Raw genomic sequence first — 17,005 nt, forward strand, 5'->3', positions numbered from 1 at the left:
GCTCCGCCCAACGCCCGGGCTGAAACCCCCGCCCAAGGGGCCACGCCGAAACCCAAACCCACCCGGGGTGGTGACTTGGGCGTTTGTACCCAACCCCCGCCTCATAGTCTAAGATGTACTCTCTTGAGTGGTCTAATTGGTGTTTTTCTAGCTTCTCCCTAGCGTGATGTTTTGATAAAAATCTGCCGTAAAAAAAGGATTAAAAAAAGGTTATAAAAACTAAAAATTGAAGAACCGAATAAAGGGGATAAAGTGATAAAAATGCATTCATAATAATCCAATTGTGTGTGCGCCGGACACCACCAAAAGTGTTTTTCGATGGTGTAGCACGAGAAATGGTGACAACAGGACCATGCAAGAACACAATTTCCACACTCAGGCAGCACACAGCCTCAGCCAACCACGCACACAACTCTATGTTGACAGGCCATAGCAAGTTTTATTTTTATTTATTAAACAAAATGTGTTGATTTCATATAAAATGATCACACTTTACTCTGATACATAAAAATACAGAGATTTAAAAACAATTTTTTAACCGAACCAATCGCTATCTTACCGGTTTACTGGTCGGACTACTTTTTCATTTTCAAAAATCGGATGACGTCATACACATAAAATTTTATTATGTAAATTAAAAGAAAACCAAATATGCAAATACTTTATCTTTTGTGTAGATTGCAAAGCCTTTAAACACTTTGAAATAGGGAAGTCTTGAGTTTAAGTCTTACAGACGATAGAGATTAAAAAAATTCGTTGTTTAAAAAAAAACTAGTTGTCTCCCATAAAAGTAGTGTGGGTTTGAATCCTTAAAAGTAGGTCTGTTTGGTATGGAGTAATGAAATAGATGAGAGAATGGAATGGAGGAGGTAATGGAATGGACAACGGAATGAAATGGATCATTTCATTCCATTGTAATGTTTGGTTACTCATATGTGAATAGAATGAATTATTACTTTGTACAATTTGATAAACAAAAAAAGATTAAGTAACGAAACACAACTGTATTAAAAACGACAAAAATATAATTGACTCAATAATAATAATAATAATAATAATAATAATAATAATAATAATAATAATAATAATAATATATTAATGATAAAAAATTAGTAATAGATTTTTCATATATATTAATATTAGTATGAATATTAATAAATATAAATATAAATACAAATAAAAGTATAAGTATAAATAGAATAATAATAATAATAATAATAATAATAATAATAATAATAATAATAATAATAATAATAATAATAAAACAACAACATATTTCTTTCCATTCCTTGAGGGAATTGAAAAAAAACACCTACATACCAAGGAATGGAAATTATTATATTTGGAAGGAGTTACATTCCCTTGGAATGCTCCATTCCATTACCACATGATAACCAAACATGTTTATTTTCATTCCATCAGAATGATCCATTCCATTCCACCTTCCATTCCTTCGTACCAAACGCTACCTAAGGGTGAGAGGGGCACTCCTCTCTTAGGGGAGTCCCCTCTCTTACTCACGGCCAATCAGCACGCGCCACGTCAACTCCCCTCTTAAGTCCCCATTTTGCACTCAAACATTGGCATCACTCCACTCACACAATTATTTTTTATAAAAAAAGAAGAAAAAAATATGATTTGTGGAAAAAGAGTGAACCCACATTAACAACCAATCACTCTCTCTCTCTCTCTCCTCTCTCTCATGCAGTAACCTCTCACCGATCCCCCTCCCCGCTTACGTTCCCCGAGCCGATGGCGGTGGTGTTCCCGCTCGGGGACTGAGGTCCCCGCTCCCCTTCCCGAGAAGTGCTCCGCTCACCCTAAGGTTAGGTAGCATTTAGATTTAGGTGTAAAAAAATTGTTGTTAAAAAATATAAAGTTTTAAATAAACAAATTAGGAAGTTTGAGTTGGTAATTAAAACGACAAATGAGATTTTTAAATTAGAAAAAAAAAGTAAAAAAAAAGATTGAAAACAGTCTGGTTCCTAGTCCATTTCACTCATCTGATTGGTTCAAATGAAGGTGGTACAAACGGACCGGTTATGTGTCCGATTACCGGTTTGACCGGTCCGATCAGTAAGTTCAGTTCTGAAAACACTGTAAAAAGCCATATAGTAAAACCACCATCCCATATCGTCCAATTTATTTTTTAAATCTTTAACCCGTAGAGAAAAAGGCTTAATTTTCTTTAGTATTATAGAGTTGTTATGGTGCCACATGTCCTGAGAGAAACAGACCTCAAAAAATACGGAAAATAAAATAATTTTATCTGCAAACAGAAATTTTCCCACCACTTAAAATAAAACATGGTCCCCAAAGGCCAAAACTATTAACAATCAAAGCAAGAAACACTCAAGTATTGGTTAATAATCTCATTGCAAGCAGGTTTATCTCCTGGAATTTGTTCAAGTTCCAGGAAATAAACAAATGATCAGGCTAAATGTGTACTGTTCTTTACTTTCATGTCCAAGTCAAAAACTGAAAGATCACCACAGACCGGTTCGTTACGAATGGAACCGGAGCTCATCTAAGAGGATTGTTACAAGCATGGCGCTTAAAGATGAGATGGACGGTCGGTTTAGTAACTTACCGGGCCAGAGCTGGGAACCGGGCTTGGAAATTGAGGTCCCCTTTGAGCAAAGACCGGTATGTCTGTCTGTCTGTCTGTCTGTCATACAAACAATATTTTAGTGTATGAGAGTTGTTTTTGTGTTGGGTGAACATCAACATGTATGTATGTATGTATGTATTGTTTGTTAGCTTAATGGATGTTGGTTTGGTTTGGTTTTGAACCAACAACAGGTGAATGAGTACTCATCTCTGAAAGAAGGAGCGTTATACTCGTGGGGGGAACTAAAACCGACATCCTTTTTCCTACGGCTTGGAGGGCTCTGGCTGGTGACATTTACTGTTCTTGGAATCCCAGTATCAGCTTCCAGCTTTAATCCTTCAACTGTAAGCCATATTCATTAGAGCAATGCCAAATTAAAGGTTTCAGTTCGGTGTGGTTAACACCATCTTTCTTATATTTATTCAGGATCCTTTACGGTTTTTACTAGCTGCAGGAACAGGGACCCTTTTTCTTGTATCATTAGTTGTTTTGAGGATTTATCTGGTATGTCTTTCTAATCAGAATGTCTGTGCTTCTGCTCCCAATCATCACTAAATCTAAAACTCCTCATGTTTGTTGTAAGAATCGCTAGGCGTTAGTCGGCCGTGAGGTACGGACTAGCGATTAATCGGATTGGGATTTTTATATGTAATCTTCAGTGTTATATATATACATACACACACAGCAAGACAAGTTTTAACACCACATCTGCTCATTTTTTAAAGTAGACAAGATTAATCACCAAAATTTACATGGTTTGACTAGAAAATGGCTGGAATTTGGCTGGTAATTGGCCGGAATTTGTCCGGAACCGATGATTTTTGGCCGATTAGCACTGCCTAGAGCCGTCGTTGACCGTCTAGTGATTAATTGGCAGATTAGAAGAAAATTAGTTGGTGAACCTCCGACTAGCGATTAATCAGCAACTAATCAGATGCCAGTCGGGATTTTTACAACCATGAGTAATAGTATTAACGAAGAAAAGTCCATGAGAAAATCACGAAAGTATCATTTTTCTGAATGCGTTATATCTCTATGGTCTGTCAAAACAATTTCACGCATATAGCCATGAGATGCGTGAATCTTTGGTCGCGTATCTACTTTTACTCACCTAAGTTTTAAATATTTTCATTCTATACGCTAATAACAACACATCCGCAAATCTGTGCATTTTATGGTGTCACGTATCACATTAGTTGAAAAGTCATTTTTTGGTGAGAAAAAGTGTTTAATGCGAGTAAAAGTAGATATGTAGTTACGTATCTCATGGCTAAATGAGTAATTTGTTTCAACATGGTTTACATAAGCATCACGCATCTAGTAAAATGACTATTTTCTTGATTTTCTCAAATTCTATATATTTCGTGGTAGGGATGGAGTTACGTGGGTGACCGACTGTTATCGGCAGTGATACCCTATGAAGAAAGCGGTTGGTATGATGGACAAATGTGGGTAAAGCCTCCAGAGGTTAGTTACCCTATTTGTGATTCATTCTTCATTCATGTCAACCCCATTATGATTTCAATACCCTTTCACAATTGTTTCATTTCGTATGATAACTTAGAATTTTGCATCTTTGTTCACAGATTCTGGCCCGTGACAGATTATTGGGGTCATACAAGGTACCAACAATTCTAAAAGAACATTAGTTATTAAAATCTTAGTCATGAACTGAAATAACTGTTATAACGCAGGTCAAACCGGTCATTAAATTGCTGAAACAAACGCTAGTTGGAACGGGTGTCCTACTCGTCACAGCCGTTTCATTGATCATTTTCGCCACACCAGTAGAAGATTTCATCCTAAAAACTTTTGCAAATCAAGAAAACATTTCAACAACAAAGACAACCGCCAATATGAGGTACGTTAAAAACAAATGAGTAAATTACTTTTTGGGTCCCTGTGTTTTAGTGGTTTTAAGCACTTGAGTCCAAAATCAAAAAGTTTAACGCCCTGAGTCCCCAACCGTTCATTTTATAACGTTTTGAGTCCAATTTTGTTCATTTTATAACGTTTTGAGTCCAATTTTGTTAAAAAAAAAGTGGACTCAAAAGGTTAAAATTTGGACTCAAAGGGACTCAAATGGTTATAAAAAGCGTCTAGGGACTCAGGGCGTTAAATATTTTGATTTTAGACTCAAATGGTTAAAACCACTAAACCACAAAGACTCAAAAATTAATTTACTAACAGATTAACACTTATCTTTTAGATATATGGTGTACTAAATGTCTAATCAACGTCTTTTGTAAAAACTAAATTACAGCAAAGAAGAGCTCCTAAGTCTACCATTGGGGGTGAAAGCCGATGATGATTTAGCAGCAGCAGCTGCTGAGGCTGCAGACGGACGGCCAGTCTACTGCAGGGACAGGTACTACCGTGCACTAGCAGGCGGCCAATATTGCAAGTGGGAGGACCTGCTTAAGTAGTCAACAACACACAAGCCAGTAACTACTCATATGTTCGACTATGTGAAAAAAACATATATAGCTTTAATTTGCAATTTTGAGATGCTAGTGGGAGAGACGTTCAAGAAACGAAGAAAGAAGAAACACTGCAACGAGATAGAAGTCGAAGAAATTAGCATGCGAATAGAATGATGTGTGGTGTTTAATGTGTATAGCATTAAAAGGTAGTATAAAGAAGAATCACTTGATCATCTCCCAAGTAACTTTGCATCTTTCTTGCATTAAAAGATATTAGTACATCATGACTTTAATTAATATAGTCATATTTTGCAATACACCATGAGTGTTTGTTTTTTAAACCCAAGCGTACATCACATGGTTTGTTACCACAAGGAGCACATGTTAATTGTATGGTATATGATCACAACACAAACTACTCTTAACAAATCAACAATTCACATTTGAAAAGCATATATAGAATAAACAAGCACATAACCGTTTAATTAAGCTTATTAACAAGTAGCAAAAGGAATTAGATTCACACCCGTAGTGGAAGGTGTTTTGGGCGTCCCCCCACCCCCAAAAAAAAAAACGCCCCTTAACGCCCGCATCACAGCCCCGGGGACGTTTTTGATGGTTTTTTTTGGCTGGACGTTTCCTTAAACACGCCTGGTTGAAGAGAAAGGGCCAATGAAATATTTTTTATGAGTTTTTTTTTATTTTTTATTTAAATTCAATTTCAATGTCTAATCATTGTAAGGGACATTTGTTTCACTCAGCACTGCACTCATTTTTAACTTCATGCCCCTTTGATGACTAGTAGGCACATGTCGCTTCATGCCCAAGGGTAGGGCATTTGCTTGACTCACCACTACACATGGGGGGTGTTTGGTATTGCTTATTTTAGGGACTTATTAACTTATTAACTTTTTGAAAAGTTAAAAGGTGTTTGGCATGAGATTATTATGTGAGAGGAAAAGTCAATAAGTCACTCCCTTGTGACTTATTAACTTTTTTAAAAAGTCATAAATTGTTTTGAAAAGTTAAAGCCAAAGATGTATATGGTCTAAGCTGCTTTGAATTTGAGTTAAAACATCCATTGAGAACTCAAACAAGGCGACCCTCACTCATTGTCATCTATAGTTTTATCTGTCAAATGCAAAATATACTCTAATCCCATTTTTTTAATCTTAGTTACCACTAAATCAATTTACTAGCTACAACATGTAAAACTCTCCCGTTAAGACATGGATGTTAAAATTTGTAAGTCTTGGTTTTGACAACTAAAAAAAGTTAATTTACAAAAGTTTATTACAGAAAAGTTTTATGGTGTAACACAAAATATAAAGTCGTTTTATATATATCGATCGGAAACTATAAAAACGAATACCGATACCGATACCGGTCTCGTTGTTGTTCAATTGATACCTGCTCGGTCGTCACCATATCACTATTTCGAATACAACTCCGTTTTCAATAAACTTTATATCAATTAAGATGTCGAGAGAAAAAAAATTAAACGAACCCACGCGTATTTAGTTTTCATGAAAAAAGGTAACGAACGGAAGTTATAAAAGAAAGATAAAATTACCGGGTTAAAGACGTATATTATTTTTTTATAGTGCAAGGTGTGAAACTAAAACTTAAAGAGAAAGAAAGAAACAAAGAAGAGTAAATTGCAATTTGCGTCCCTGGTGAATGACCGAAATGCCCTTTGACTTAACGATCAAACTAACAGAAACTAACGGCAGAGCCTCAAATTGTAGCGCTTTTACATGACTGGGGACTCGACAAGCAAACTTTTCATTTTAGGGACCTACCTTGACACCGTCCTCATTCATCAGGGACGCAAATTGCAGTTTAGTCAAGAAAGAATAAGTCACTATTCATCCGGCTTGGAAAAGTATGTTTACTAATATTTGACTAATGATGATTAGAGAAAGGCCCACCTGTTCGTTGCTAAGATCATTGAAGAGATCAAGGCTTTTTAGTTATTCGTAGGTAAAAAGTAGTTCATATATTCGTAGGTTTTGTTTCTAATTTCCTCCTTGTGTTCTTGATGTTTGCCTCTACTAGCATCTTGCTAGTTAGGCTTGTTTTATAAAAAGGAAAATTACGTAACTAGCCATTGATCAAAACCATGTTCAGGGATCCAAATGTAGTGGAAGCGTTTGTGATGTAGCTGAAGCGGTTGGGCTATCTAAAAGAGTTGCAGACGTCGGAAAACATAGTGGAGGTGTCAGCGATGTAGCTAAAGCGTCTGGGTGCCGGAAAACAAGCAGGTTGATAACCTGCACTATGCGGTGAGAATTCATTTGTTATCATTTTCGCTAGTACCGGTACTGGCTATAATAACCAAAAGAGGAAACCCAAAAAAATAAAGTTGTGATATTCTAAAAGGATATCAACATGTGTTTTACTGACATAAAGCGAATATGTTAAAAACGAATACAGGTACCGGTTTTGATGTTACTGTAGTAGTAATGATGTTGTTTGGTCAGAATCGATTCGACTTGTCATGGTACCGGTATGGTGTCCAGGGGTGCAGCTAAGAGGGCCCGGGGGACGACCCCCCCCCCCCCCCGAACTTTTCGCTCAGTAGTGTTATATATGTAGTTTTCGTATAGAAATTTTTGGGTATATACGTTTTCGACCCCACGCTTCATTGCCAAGTTTCGCCACTAATGGTGTCATCACTCGTATAGCTTATGATAAAAAAAAAAATGCTCCATTTTGAGTACAAGTTTATACGGGAATACCAAGGGAAAAAGTTAAACACAACTACGTATATAGCTTTTTTTTTTTTAAATTAATGAACGTTAGTAATTAAAAAATAAATTAAATAAAAAGTAATCGATTTAAGGCGTATATTATAACTATAAATAAAATAAAGGTGAAAATTAAAACTAGAAAAAAAAATAACACGTACACAAGTTTACTTGATTAGTCATTATTCATCGTTTCATTTCTTTAGTATATATGATTATCCATCTAGCAATATAATCTTCTAAATCCTTTTTTTTAAATAGCCAAGTCATCGACTATCTAAACCTACTTTTAAATCTATACATTTTGTCCGACATAATACTTATAAACCTCACCGCTAGTCCAGGAAGCACTATATAGGTGAATCGTGAGGGTGGAAGGTATGGTTAATCACTCTAGGGTGATTGAATGAAATCCCACCCAATAATATTATGCCATATCAACTCCTCATTCCACTCCCCATTTTGCACTCAATCAGGGGGTATGGTTAATCACCCTAGGGTGTTTGAGTGATTCTCAATTTTAATTGGTTGTTCTCTCCTCTCTCTCTCTCCTCCATCACTCTTCAATCACTTCGGTAATTACACACCGATTTTGGTAACCTCTCACCCATTCATCGAATATCTTCAACATGAGGGTATGGTCACCGCTCGATGACTCCCCCTCCCCGCTTAACTCCCCGAACATTATACTCCCCACCCTTCTGAACCAAAGACCCACCCTTCTATACAATCTTGTTACCAAAATAAAAGGAATAGATGAGATGAGAAGAGAAAAAAATAACATGATAACATAATATAATAAAGGATTAGGATGAAATACAAAGAATTCTTAAAATAAGAAGTGTATAAAGATTCCTAAAAATAAATCAACTAAAAAAAAACCTAAACAACCACCACCACCACCCATAAACCTAAATCATACACCCCCATCACCCACCCCCCCCCCAAAAAAAATATTTTTTTTCGCCGAGGGTGGGGGTGGCGTGGGGGTGGGTGGGTGTTTAGGTTTTTTTTTTTTTTTTTTTTGGGGGGGGGGGGTTGTTTAGGTTTTTGGGTGGTGGTGGGGTGGGTGTTTAGGTTTTAGGTTATTAGACACTTGTCACTCTATAAAGCCTTCTTACACTTCTTACAATTAGAAGACTTTGTAGAATAACTTAGTTAGGGGTTCCTTGAATCAATCATGGGGCATATGAACTTCCCAACTAGGTGGATTAGATGGGTCACAGCGATTGTATCATCCGCAAAGGCATCGGTTTTGGTGAATGGATCGCCCACACAAGAGTTTACATGCCATAGAGGATTAAGACAAGGCGACCCCTTGTCTCCCTTCTTATTCATAATCGCAATGGAAGCTTTGACCGGGGTGATGAAGAAAGCTTGCTCGGTGGGCTTGTTTAAGGGGATAAAGTGCGCTTCAAATGGTCCCTTGCTATCACACTTTCTCTATGCGGATGACGTCGTCTTCATAGGCGAGTGGTCTCACCATAATGCCATTAATTTAAAGAGACTCCTTCGTTGCTTCTACCTAGCTACGGGTCTTCGAGTGAATGCTTCTAAGAGCAACTTGTATGGGATTGGGATAGGCGGGGACCAGTTGCAATCCTTAGCCTTGGAACTAAATTGCAAGGTTGGTAGTTTTCCCTTTAAATACTTAGGGATGTACGTGGGGGCAAACATGAACCTGTGCAAAAATTGGGACCCGGTTGTGGAAGCTTTCAAGAAGAGATTGTCGATTTGGAGGGCCGGTATAATATCCTTTGGGGGTAAGCTTACACTTACAAAATCTGTTTTAAACTCCTTACCGACATACTTCTTTTCACTTTACAAAGCGCCGTGTCAAGTTATAAAAAGGTTGGAGAAATTAAGAAGTGATTTCCTTTGGGGTGGCACACCGGAACAAGCGAAGATGTGTTGGGTTAAATGGCATAATGTGATGACACCGATGGACATGGGTGGTTTGGGAGTGGGTTCGCTTCGGGAAGCCAACACCGCGATGCTAGCAAAGTGGTGGTGGCGGTTTAAAGTGGATCAAGCGGGTTTATGGAGAAAGGTGATTTGGAGTATACACAGCGGGTCGAGGGCATGGAGCTTTATTCCTGCCAAACGTTCGCTGGCGGGGCCTTGGAAACAAGTGGCCAAATCGATCGAAGAGGTGAAGGAGTCCGGGATAGAGGTGCACAAGTTGATTCGGGTTGTGCCGGGAGTGGGAGACACAGTTTGTTTCTGGACAGATTCATGGGTCCCAAACGGACCCCTTTATTTAAGATATCCACCTTTATACGGCCTGGAGAGAAGCAAAGCGGTTACTTAAGGTGAGAGGTGGGGTGGGCCGGATAGTAATGCAGGCCTGGTTTTCAGTTGGGCTCGCGTTCCATCATCTGGTCCTGAGCTGATGGAATATCATGCGCTGATCACAGAAGTGCAAGGACTAAGCAGAAATGGGATGGCAGACAAGTGGACTTGGGGCTTGGAAGCATCGGGCGATTTTTCGGTTAGAAGTTTGCGGAACATTATGCAGCAAAAAACTTTCCAAAAGTTGGAATCGAGCAGCGAATGGAATAGATGGAGCCCTATAAAGGTGAATTTTCTGATTTGGAGATTAGCGATGGATCGCCTACCAACTATGGTTAATCTTGCAAAATGAAATATACAAGTAGGCTCGCTGATGTGCAAGTTATGTGGAGAGTCGGAGGAGACATCTGAGCATTTATTTGTTTCTTGCGGGTTGACACAGTCCATTTGGGACTTTGTGGGATCATGGTGTCGGCTTTATGGATTCTTCTTGTTCGATGTGAAGGATGTTCTCGGATACCATAGGATGACTAGAGGAACAAAAGAATGGAAGAAGGTTGTGTATACAATCATTCAGACAACGATTTGGTGTATTTGGAGGGCACGGAATGATGCGACTTTCAACGGGAAGCAACCTCTGGCTAGGAATCTAAAAGAGGAGATAAGAGTCTTGGGTTATCTCTGGGTCAAGAACCGAGCAAGGTTTACAGAACTTACTTGGGAAAAATGGTGCAATTTTGAGTTACTATGTATAGGTTCTTGATGTATCTGGTTTGATTTCTGGTGTAACTTTGGGTTAACAAAATGTTATCCCCATGATGAAATATATGCCGTCTTTGTTTGCTGTTCAAAAAAAAAAAAAAAAAAAAAAAAACTTAACTCATATAATAAATAATATACCCATGACATTATAGCCTAGTGGTATCTTGGTGGTGGGTGGGATAAGGCTTATGACCATTAGGTCATGGGTTCGATTCCCACAAAGGGGCTTTTTCCCAGATTTATTGGGTTTCCTCCTGAATTGGTGTATAGGCATTATTGCCTAGTGCAGATGGATATGATCGGGTGGTTCTGCTGGTGGCACGATGATACTCCAGTGGTCCGTCACTGATCCAAATTTGTCGTTAAAAAAAATATATAATAAATAATATTTTAAAAGTTTATATAACAGCACATTTAAAGCATATTTGTCACCCATCTACCAAACATTGTGTACTATATTTATTACCCATTTGAATCTTACACAACTCGTGATGATACCTTTTTATAACTACTCACCTATAAAGTTTCAAAGAAACTACTTCGTTTTAGGGTTTTAATAACCCAACTGTTTGGTACACTCCTGGCTATACTCATTTAATGTGGATAGATATAACCTTACACTATATTAACTTACAAAGTTTTTTTTTTTTTTTTGAACGGCCAACATAATAAACGCCGGGTACTTCGTACACAACACCAAATGGCTGAAAGGTACCCACGGCGGCCTCTATTCCGCACGCACAAAGCCCCTAGCCCACCAAGCCACCAGTTCTGGGGAAAACCCGACCATACACCCGCCCGAAGGCACGACAGTGCAGGACCGGTAAAACCCGGTCAGGATCAAGAATCTTCCATCACTTCCCATTGACTTACAAAGTTAATATAGTAATAAGTTATTTGTATCTAATATGGTATTAGAGAATCTTGTAATCTTAACAAGGTATTAGTAGAATTGTTATTAATTCGTTTAATTCAATATACTTACTCATTGTTTTTCTTCGGCTAATTTGGATTCGGATCCATCGGGATTTTTGTTCCATGGTGAGGGTTATTTGTGATCGAATATTTTTTTCGAGTTCATGTTATTCAGGATTATTCATGATTGGTTTGATACATGTTTGATTAGATATTAACATCATGACGTTACGGATTTGTCCAATGAATATGAACCTGTTTATCAAATTATGAATAGAACAAAAAATCAAGAATCAAAGTTAATTATGAAAAACATTTAGATTCTTAAATTTTAATCAATAAACCACTAAAGCCAACAATCAAGTAGGCACATAATTAATTAGCAACAATAACATCAAGTACTCAATAACTCAACTAATCAAGTAGTTGAAACTTATAAACAACACATATTTCCATTTTAAAATTTTAAATAGTTTAAAATGACTTAACAATATATGAAAACCTAATTGTAAAAACACGACTAATATGACAAAAATTGTTAAAAGCAAAGCACAAAGTGTAAATATCAAATTTGGTTAGAAAAACACCAATATTTATTTAATAGTAATAAAATAAAGTAATGATGACTTAAGAACATGCACGAAAAATCATAAGAGCACACACCGGAGGAGGTTGAAGGAAGGGTGTGAAGTGATACGTGGCAACCATGTTAGCTGGTGTGAAGAAAAAAACACAAGGTGGGAAAGTAGCGTGGAAGAGAATAATTTTTTTAAAAAAAATAAACATCAACCAATCAAAACAAACCTAAACTACACCTACCAATCAAAAGTCTCCACCTCACCCACACATTTGCCTCAACGCCGATGGAAATCCTCAAGCCCCACCCATAACGCCGCCCTCCACACCATACGCGGGGTGGTGTTCCTGACGTGGAGGGGCTTCCACGCCCTTTTTCCACGCCCACACCGTATATCCGTAGATCCGAAAGCCATCTCCAAAATCTTGACAATAATATATTTAAAAGATAAGAAAAAAAGAAAAAAGAGTACCTTATGAAGCTATCTTTAGTGAGCGGACGACTCGTGAAATCTAAAAAAAAAACATATGATTTATCTAGGGGTCCAAAAACATATAATTACATTGAGATTCTTTCCCTTAAAAACGATTACTTCTTAACGTATATTTTCTATATTGTCTATGATAATGTGTATGCATAGTTATAGACTATAAACCTCACCGCCAATAATCCCAACATCTAAATTACTTACAAATGATTTAGACTATTTTTTTTTCTAGAATTTGAGAGCCCTAGAAAAAAGAAGCTTAAGGGCACATGAAATTCAGTGACAACACGCTACTTGTGGGGCAAGTCCACTCCTTGGCTAACAGTGAGTTTCAACAAAATGGTGATCGTCAACCAAGATTCAACAAGGGATGTTATTACTTTGCCAATGATGCCGCAAGGAGGGAGAGAGAGGTCGGCCCTTTCCAATATTAACCAATCACATTTTAGTTAAGTTTTTTTTTTAATTTAATTTCTAAATTGATTGTGGCATGAGAAGCATGACTGACAGGCTGCATTTCCACTGATTTGGCAAGTTATAACAAATAAGAGACAAGTAGCGGTGAAAGTTGATTTGTTGAACACAAATGAGAGAGGTGTCTTGACAAATGTAACATGAAAGACAAACATTCCTCTCACCCTTAAACTCCTGCTTTATTTCACTCCTCCTTACCAACCTCTAAAATACATTAAGCGTTAAAGTTGTATTCACTACTATCAGGACCGGCTCTGGGCCCGGCAAACCCGTGCCGACGCTCGAGGCCCAAAATTTCATAGGGCCCGAAAAGTCTTTATAAGCTTGTATATATTTATTAAATTATATATTTGGTATATTCATCCGTTTACTAAGCACAAAAATATTGGTGGTGTAGTGGCAAAACTCATCTCAAAATAATGTAAATGTCTCAAGTTTGAGTCTTTGCTCCATCATTAAGTTTTTATTGTTATAATTCATTTACCCTTAACCATAATTTTGGGCCCAATTCTTTTCGTCGCCCAAGGCCTAAACTTTTTCAAGAGTTTTCGGGGACGGCTCTGACTACTATAGTTTTCACACTTAGTTATTAAACCTCCTAACCCTCAAAACCAATTGTAAAATTACATCATTCAAAAGTTTTATAATTAATTTTTATTTAAACTCAAAATAAAAAAATAAAAAAAACTTTTAATTGGTTATCTTACCATCTTCAATAATATATCTTTAAGCACACAACCACACCAACCCCCCTTCGTCCCCACCACCTTCTCAATGTCTTCAAACTCTCACACTTCTTTTACAGCTATTACAAACAAACCCTATAATGAATGCTCTATATAACCATACTACAACTCTCATCTTCTTCTTCACCACCATGAACTTAATCACACCCATCACCTTCACTATTCTCCTTACTTTTTGCTATGTTTCAGTTGCCAAGAAGAATACTTACATTGTCCACATGGCCAGTCACCGCATTCCGGCCAATTTCCACAACAACCACACGCACTGGTTCCACTCATCGCTACATTCGATATCCGAATCGGCAAACATGATCTACACTTACCACAACGTCATCCATGGTTTCTCAACAAAGCTATCCGCCCAACAAGCGAAATCACTTAAAAACCTTCCCGGAGTTCTTTCTGTGTTGCCGGAACTGCGATATGAGCTCCACATTACACGCACACCCGAGTTTCTCGGGCTCGAGCAAAACAACAACTTGTTGCCACAATCTTCCGGGGAAGGTGATGTCATTATTGGAATTTTGGATACCGGTGTCTGGCCGGAGAGTAAGAGCTTCGACGACACCGGTATGGGACCAGTTCCGCACGCGTGGAAAGGCGCGTGCGAAACTGGTACCAATTTCACGGTTTTTAATTGTAACCGGAAGTTGATTGGAGCACGGTTTTTCGCGAGTGGTTATGAGGCCACTGTGGGCCCCATTGATGAATCCAAGGAGAATAGATCTCCGAGAGATGATGATGGGCATGGGACCCACACTTCCACAACCACTGGTGGGTCGGTGGTTGCAGGAGCTAATTTATTGGGGTACGCCCCGGGTGTAGCCCGAGGAATGGCTCCCCGGGCTAGGGTTGCTGTGTACAAAGTTTGTTGGATGGGTGGTTGTTTTAGCTCGGATATATTAGCAGGTATGGATATGGCGGTCGCGGACAATGTTAATGTTCTGTCATTGTCGCTTGGCGGTGGAAGTGCGGAGTTTTACCGTGATAGTGTTGCGATCGGGGCGTTTGCGGCTATGGAAAAGGGTATTTTTGTATCTTGCTCCGCGGGTAATGCCGGACCCGCTTCTTATACTTTATCTAACGTGTCGCCATGGATAACAACCGTCGGTGCCGGGACTTTGGACCGTGATTTTCCGGCTTATGTTAGTCTTGGTAACGGGAAAAACTACTCCGGTGTGTCGTTGTATAGAGGTCCAGCACTGTCGAATACAATGTTGCCGATTGTGTATGCTGGAAATGCGAGTAGTTCGACGAGTGGTGGTCTTTGTATGCCGGGGTCATTGATACCAGATATGGTGAAGGGAAAGATTGTACTTTGCGACCGTGGCATAAATTCTCGGGTTCAAAAGGGTTCGGTAGTCAAAGAAGCCGGTGCTTCGGGTATGGTTTTGACGAACACGGCAGCAAACGGTGAGGAACTTGTAGCGGACGCGCATTTATTACCCGCGACCTTGGTAGGTCTAAAAGCCGGTGACGAGATTCGGAAATATGTAACTTCCGATTCTAATCCAACGGCCACAATTTTGTTTGAAGGGACAAAACTAGGAATACAGTCGTCACCAATGGTGGCGGCTTTTAGTTCCCGCGGACCCAATACCATCACGCCAGAAATTCTAAAACCTGACATTCTGGCGCCAGGTGTCAACATTTTAGCAGGATGGTCTGGGTCCGCGGGACCTACCGGTTTATCAGAAGACACCCGGCGTGTAGAATTCAACATAATATCCGGCACGTCAATGTCATGTCCTCACGTGAGCGGACTTGCAGCTCTACTCAAGTCGGCTCATCCCGACTGGAGTCCAGCAGCCGTTAAGTCCGCTCTCATGACCACCGCTTACACGACATACAAAAACGGAAAAATGATTGAAGATCTCGCCACCGGCAACCCCTCCACCCCGTTCGACCACGGTGCTGGACACGTGGACCCGGTATCCGCCCTCGAACCCGGGTTGGTCTACGACATCACCGCCGACGACTACTTCGATTTCTTATGTGCACTAAACTACACAACAACACAAATCCAATTGATCACAAAAAGAAACACCACATGTGACTCTACTAAAACATACTCCGTAGGTAATCTCAACTACCCTTCTTTTGCGGTGGTTGTTCCATTGGATTCCGCCGGAAAAAGTGGTGCAACCACCGTGATTAACCACACAAGAACGTTAACTAATGTGGGTCCGGCTTCATCTACCTATAAAGTGTCCGCGTATTCCGGTAGTAATTCTGTAGGGATAACGGTGGTTCCGGAAACTTTGACTTTTTCTCAAGTCAATGAGAAGAAAGTGTACACGGTGGTATTTACGGCAGGTGCGATGATGGTGAATTCGAATGTGTTTGGCCGGATTGAGTGGTCGGACGGGAAGCATGTTGTGGGAAGTCCGGTGGTGGTTAGTTGGTGATAGGTAGAAAGTTATTGTTTTTGTTAACAAGATACTCAAAAGGAGTGTGGATTGGTGGTTGAATATATAATTCAATACCTTTTATTTAATTTCATTGAATTATTATATTTTTAATGCTAAGGTTGTGTAATAAGGTTTAAAATTCATTGAATTAATATATTTTTAATGTTAACGTTGTTTAAAAATGTATCCATGTTGTTTCTCCGTACTTATTTTGTGTGTGCTTTGCTCCTCCTAAGTTTGTTAGGCTATAGGGTGTGCAGGGGAGGAGCTTAGAGGAGGCTGGATCGGGCCTCGGCTCGTGCGGTTTTTTTCGCTTAATAGTGTTAAATTTCAGGTTTTCGAAAACTTTTTTAAATGTGTATTGGTTCGGCCCAGGCTGATTTTATCTTCAAAAAACATCGGTCCATGCTGAGTTTAGGTCAAGATCCGCCACTGAGGGTGTGGTCATTACCCTCATGACTATCATGATCCTCTACGTCAGTGTCATATAACCCACCTCTAATTCACTATCCAAAACCACTACCCTAAGGGTGTGGTCATGACCCAAACCACTAGCC

The 17,005-nt window shown here is 39.0% G+C and overlaps 2 protein-coding genes across 2 annotated transcripts; both read left to right on the top strand.

Annotated features, from left to right (window-relative positions):
- Window positions 1–2,292: 2,292 nt before the first annotated feature.
- LOC110911033 (protein CONSERVED IN THE GREEN LINEAGE AND DIATOMS 27, chloroplastic) lies at window positions 2,293–5,372 on the top strand. Its single transcript, XM_022155595.2, has 7 exons — window positions 2,293–2,646; window positions 2,803–2,955; window positions 3,038–3,115; window positions 3,983–4,078; window positions 4,198–4,233; window positions 4,306–4,472; window positions 4,875–5,372. Exons 1-7 carry the CDS (start codon window positions 2,428–2,430, stop codon window positions 5,035–5,037), a joined length of 912 nt encoding a protein of 303 aa, XP_022011287.1. The 5' UTR covers window positions 2,293–2,427; the 3' UTR covers window positions 5,038–5,372.
- Window positions 5,373–14,048: 8,676 nt separating this feature from the next.
- LOC110911034 (subtilisin-like protease SBT1.7) lies at window positions 14,049–16,559 on the top strand. Its single transcript, XM_022155596.2, has one exon. The coding sequence runs from the start codon at window positions 14,118–14,120 to the stop codon at window positions 16,443–16,445; it is 2,328 nt and encodes a 775-aa protein (XP_022011288.1). The 5' UTR covers window positions 14,049–14,117; the 3' UTR covers window positions 16,446–16,559.
- Window positions 16,560–17,005: the final 446 nt, after the last annotated feature.

Source organism: Helianthus annuus, chromosome 15 (assembly GCF_002127325.2).
Source record: "Helianthus annuus cultivar XRQ/B chromosome 15, HanXRQr2.0-SUNRISE, whole genome shotgun sequence".
Taxonomy (NCBI): Eukaryota; Viridiplantae; Streptophyta; class Magnoliopsida; order Asterales; family Asteraceae; genus Helianthus; species Helianthus annuus.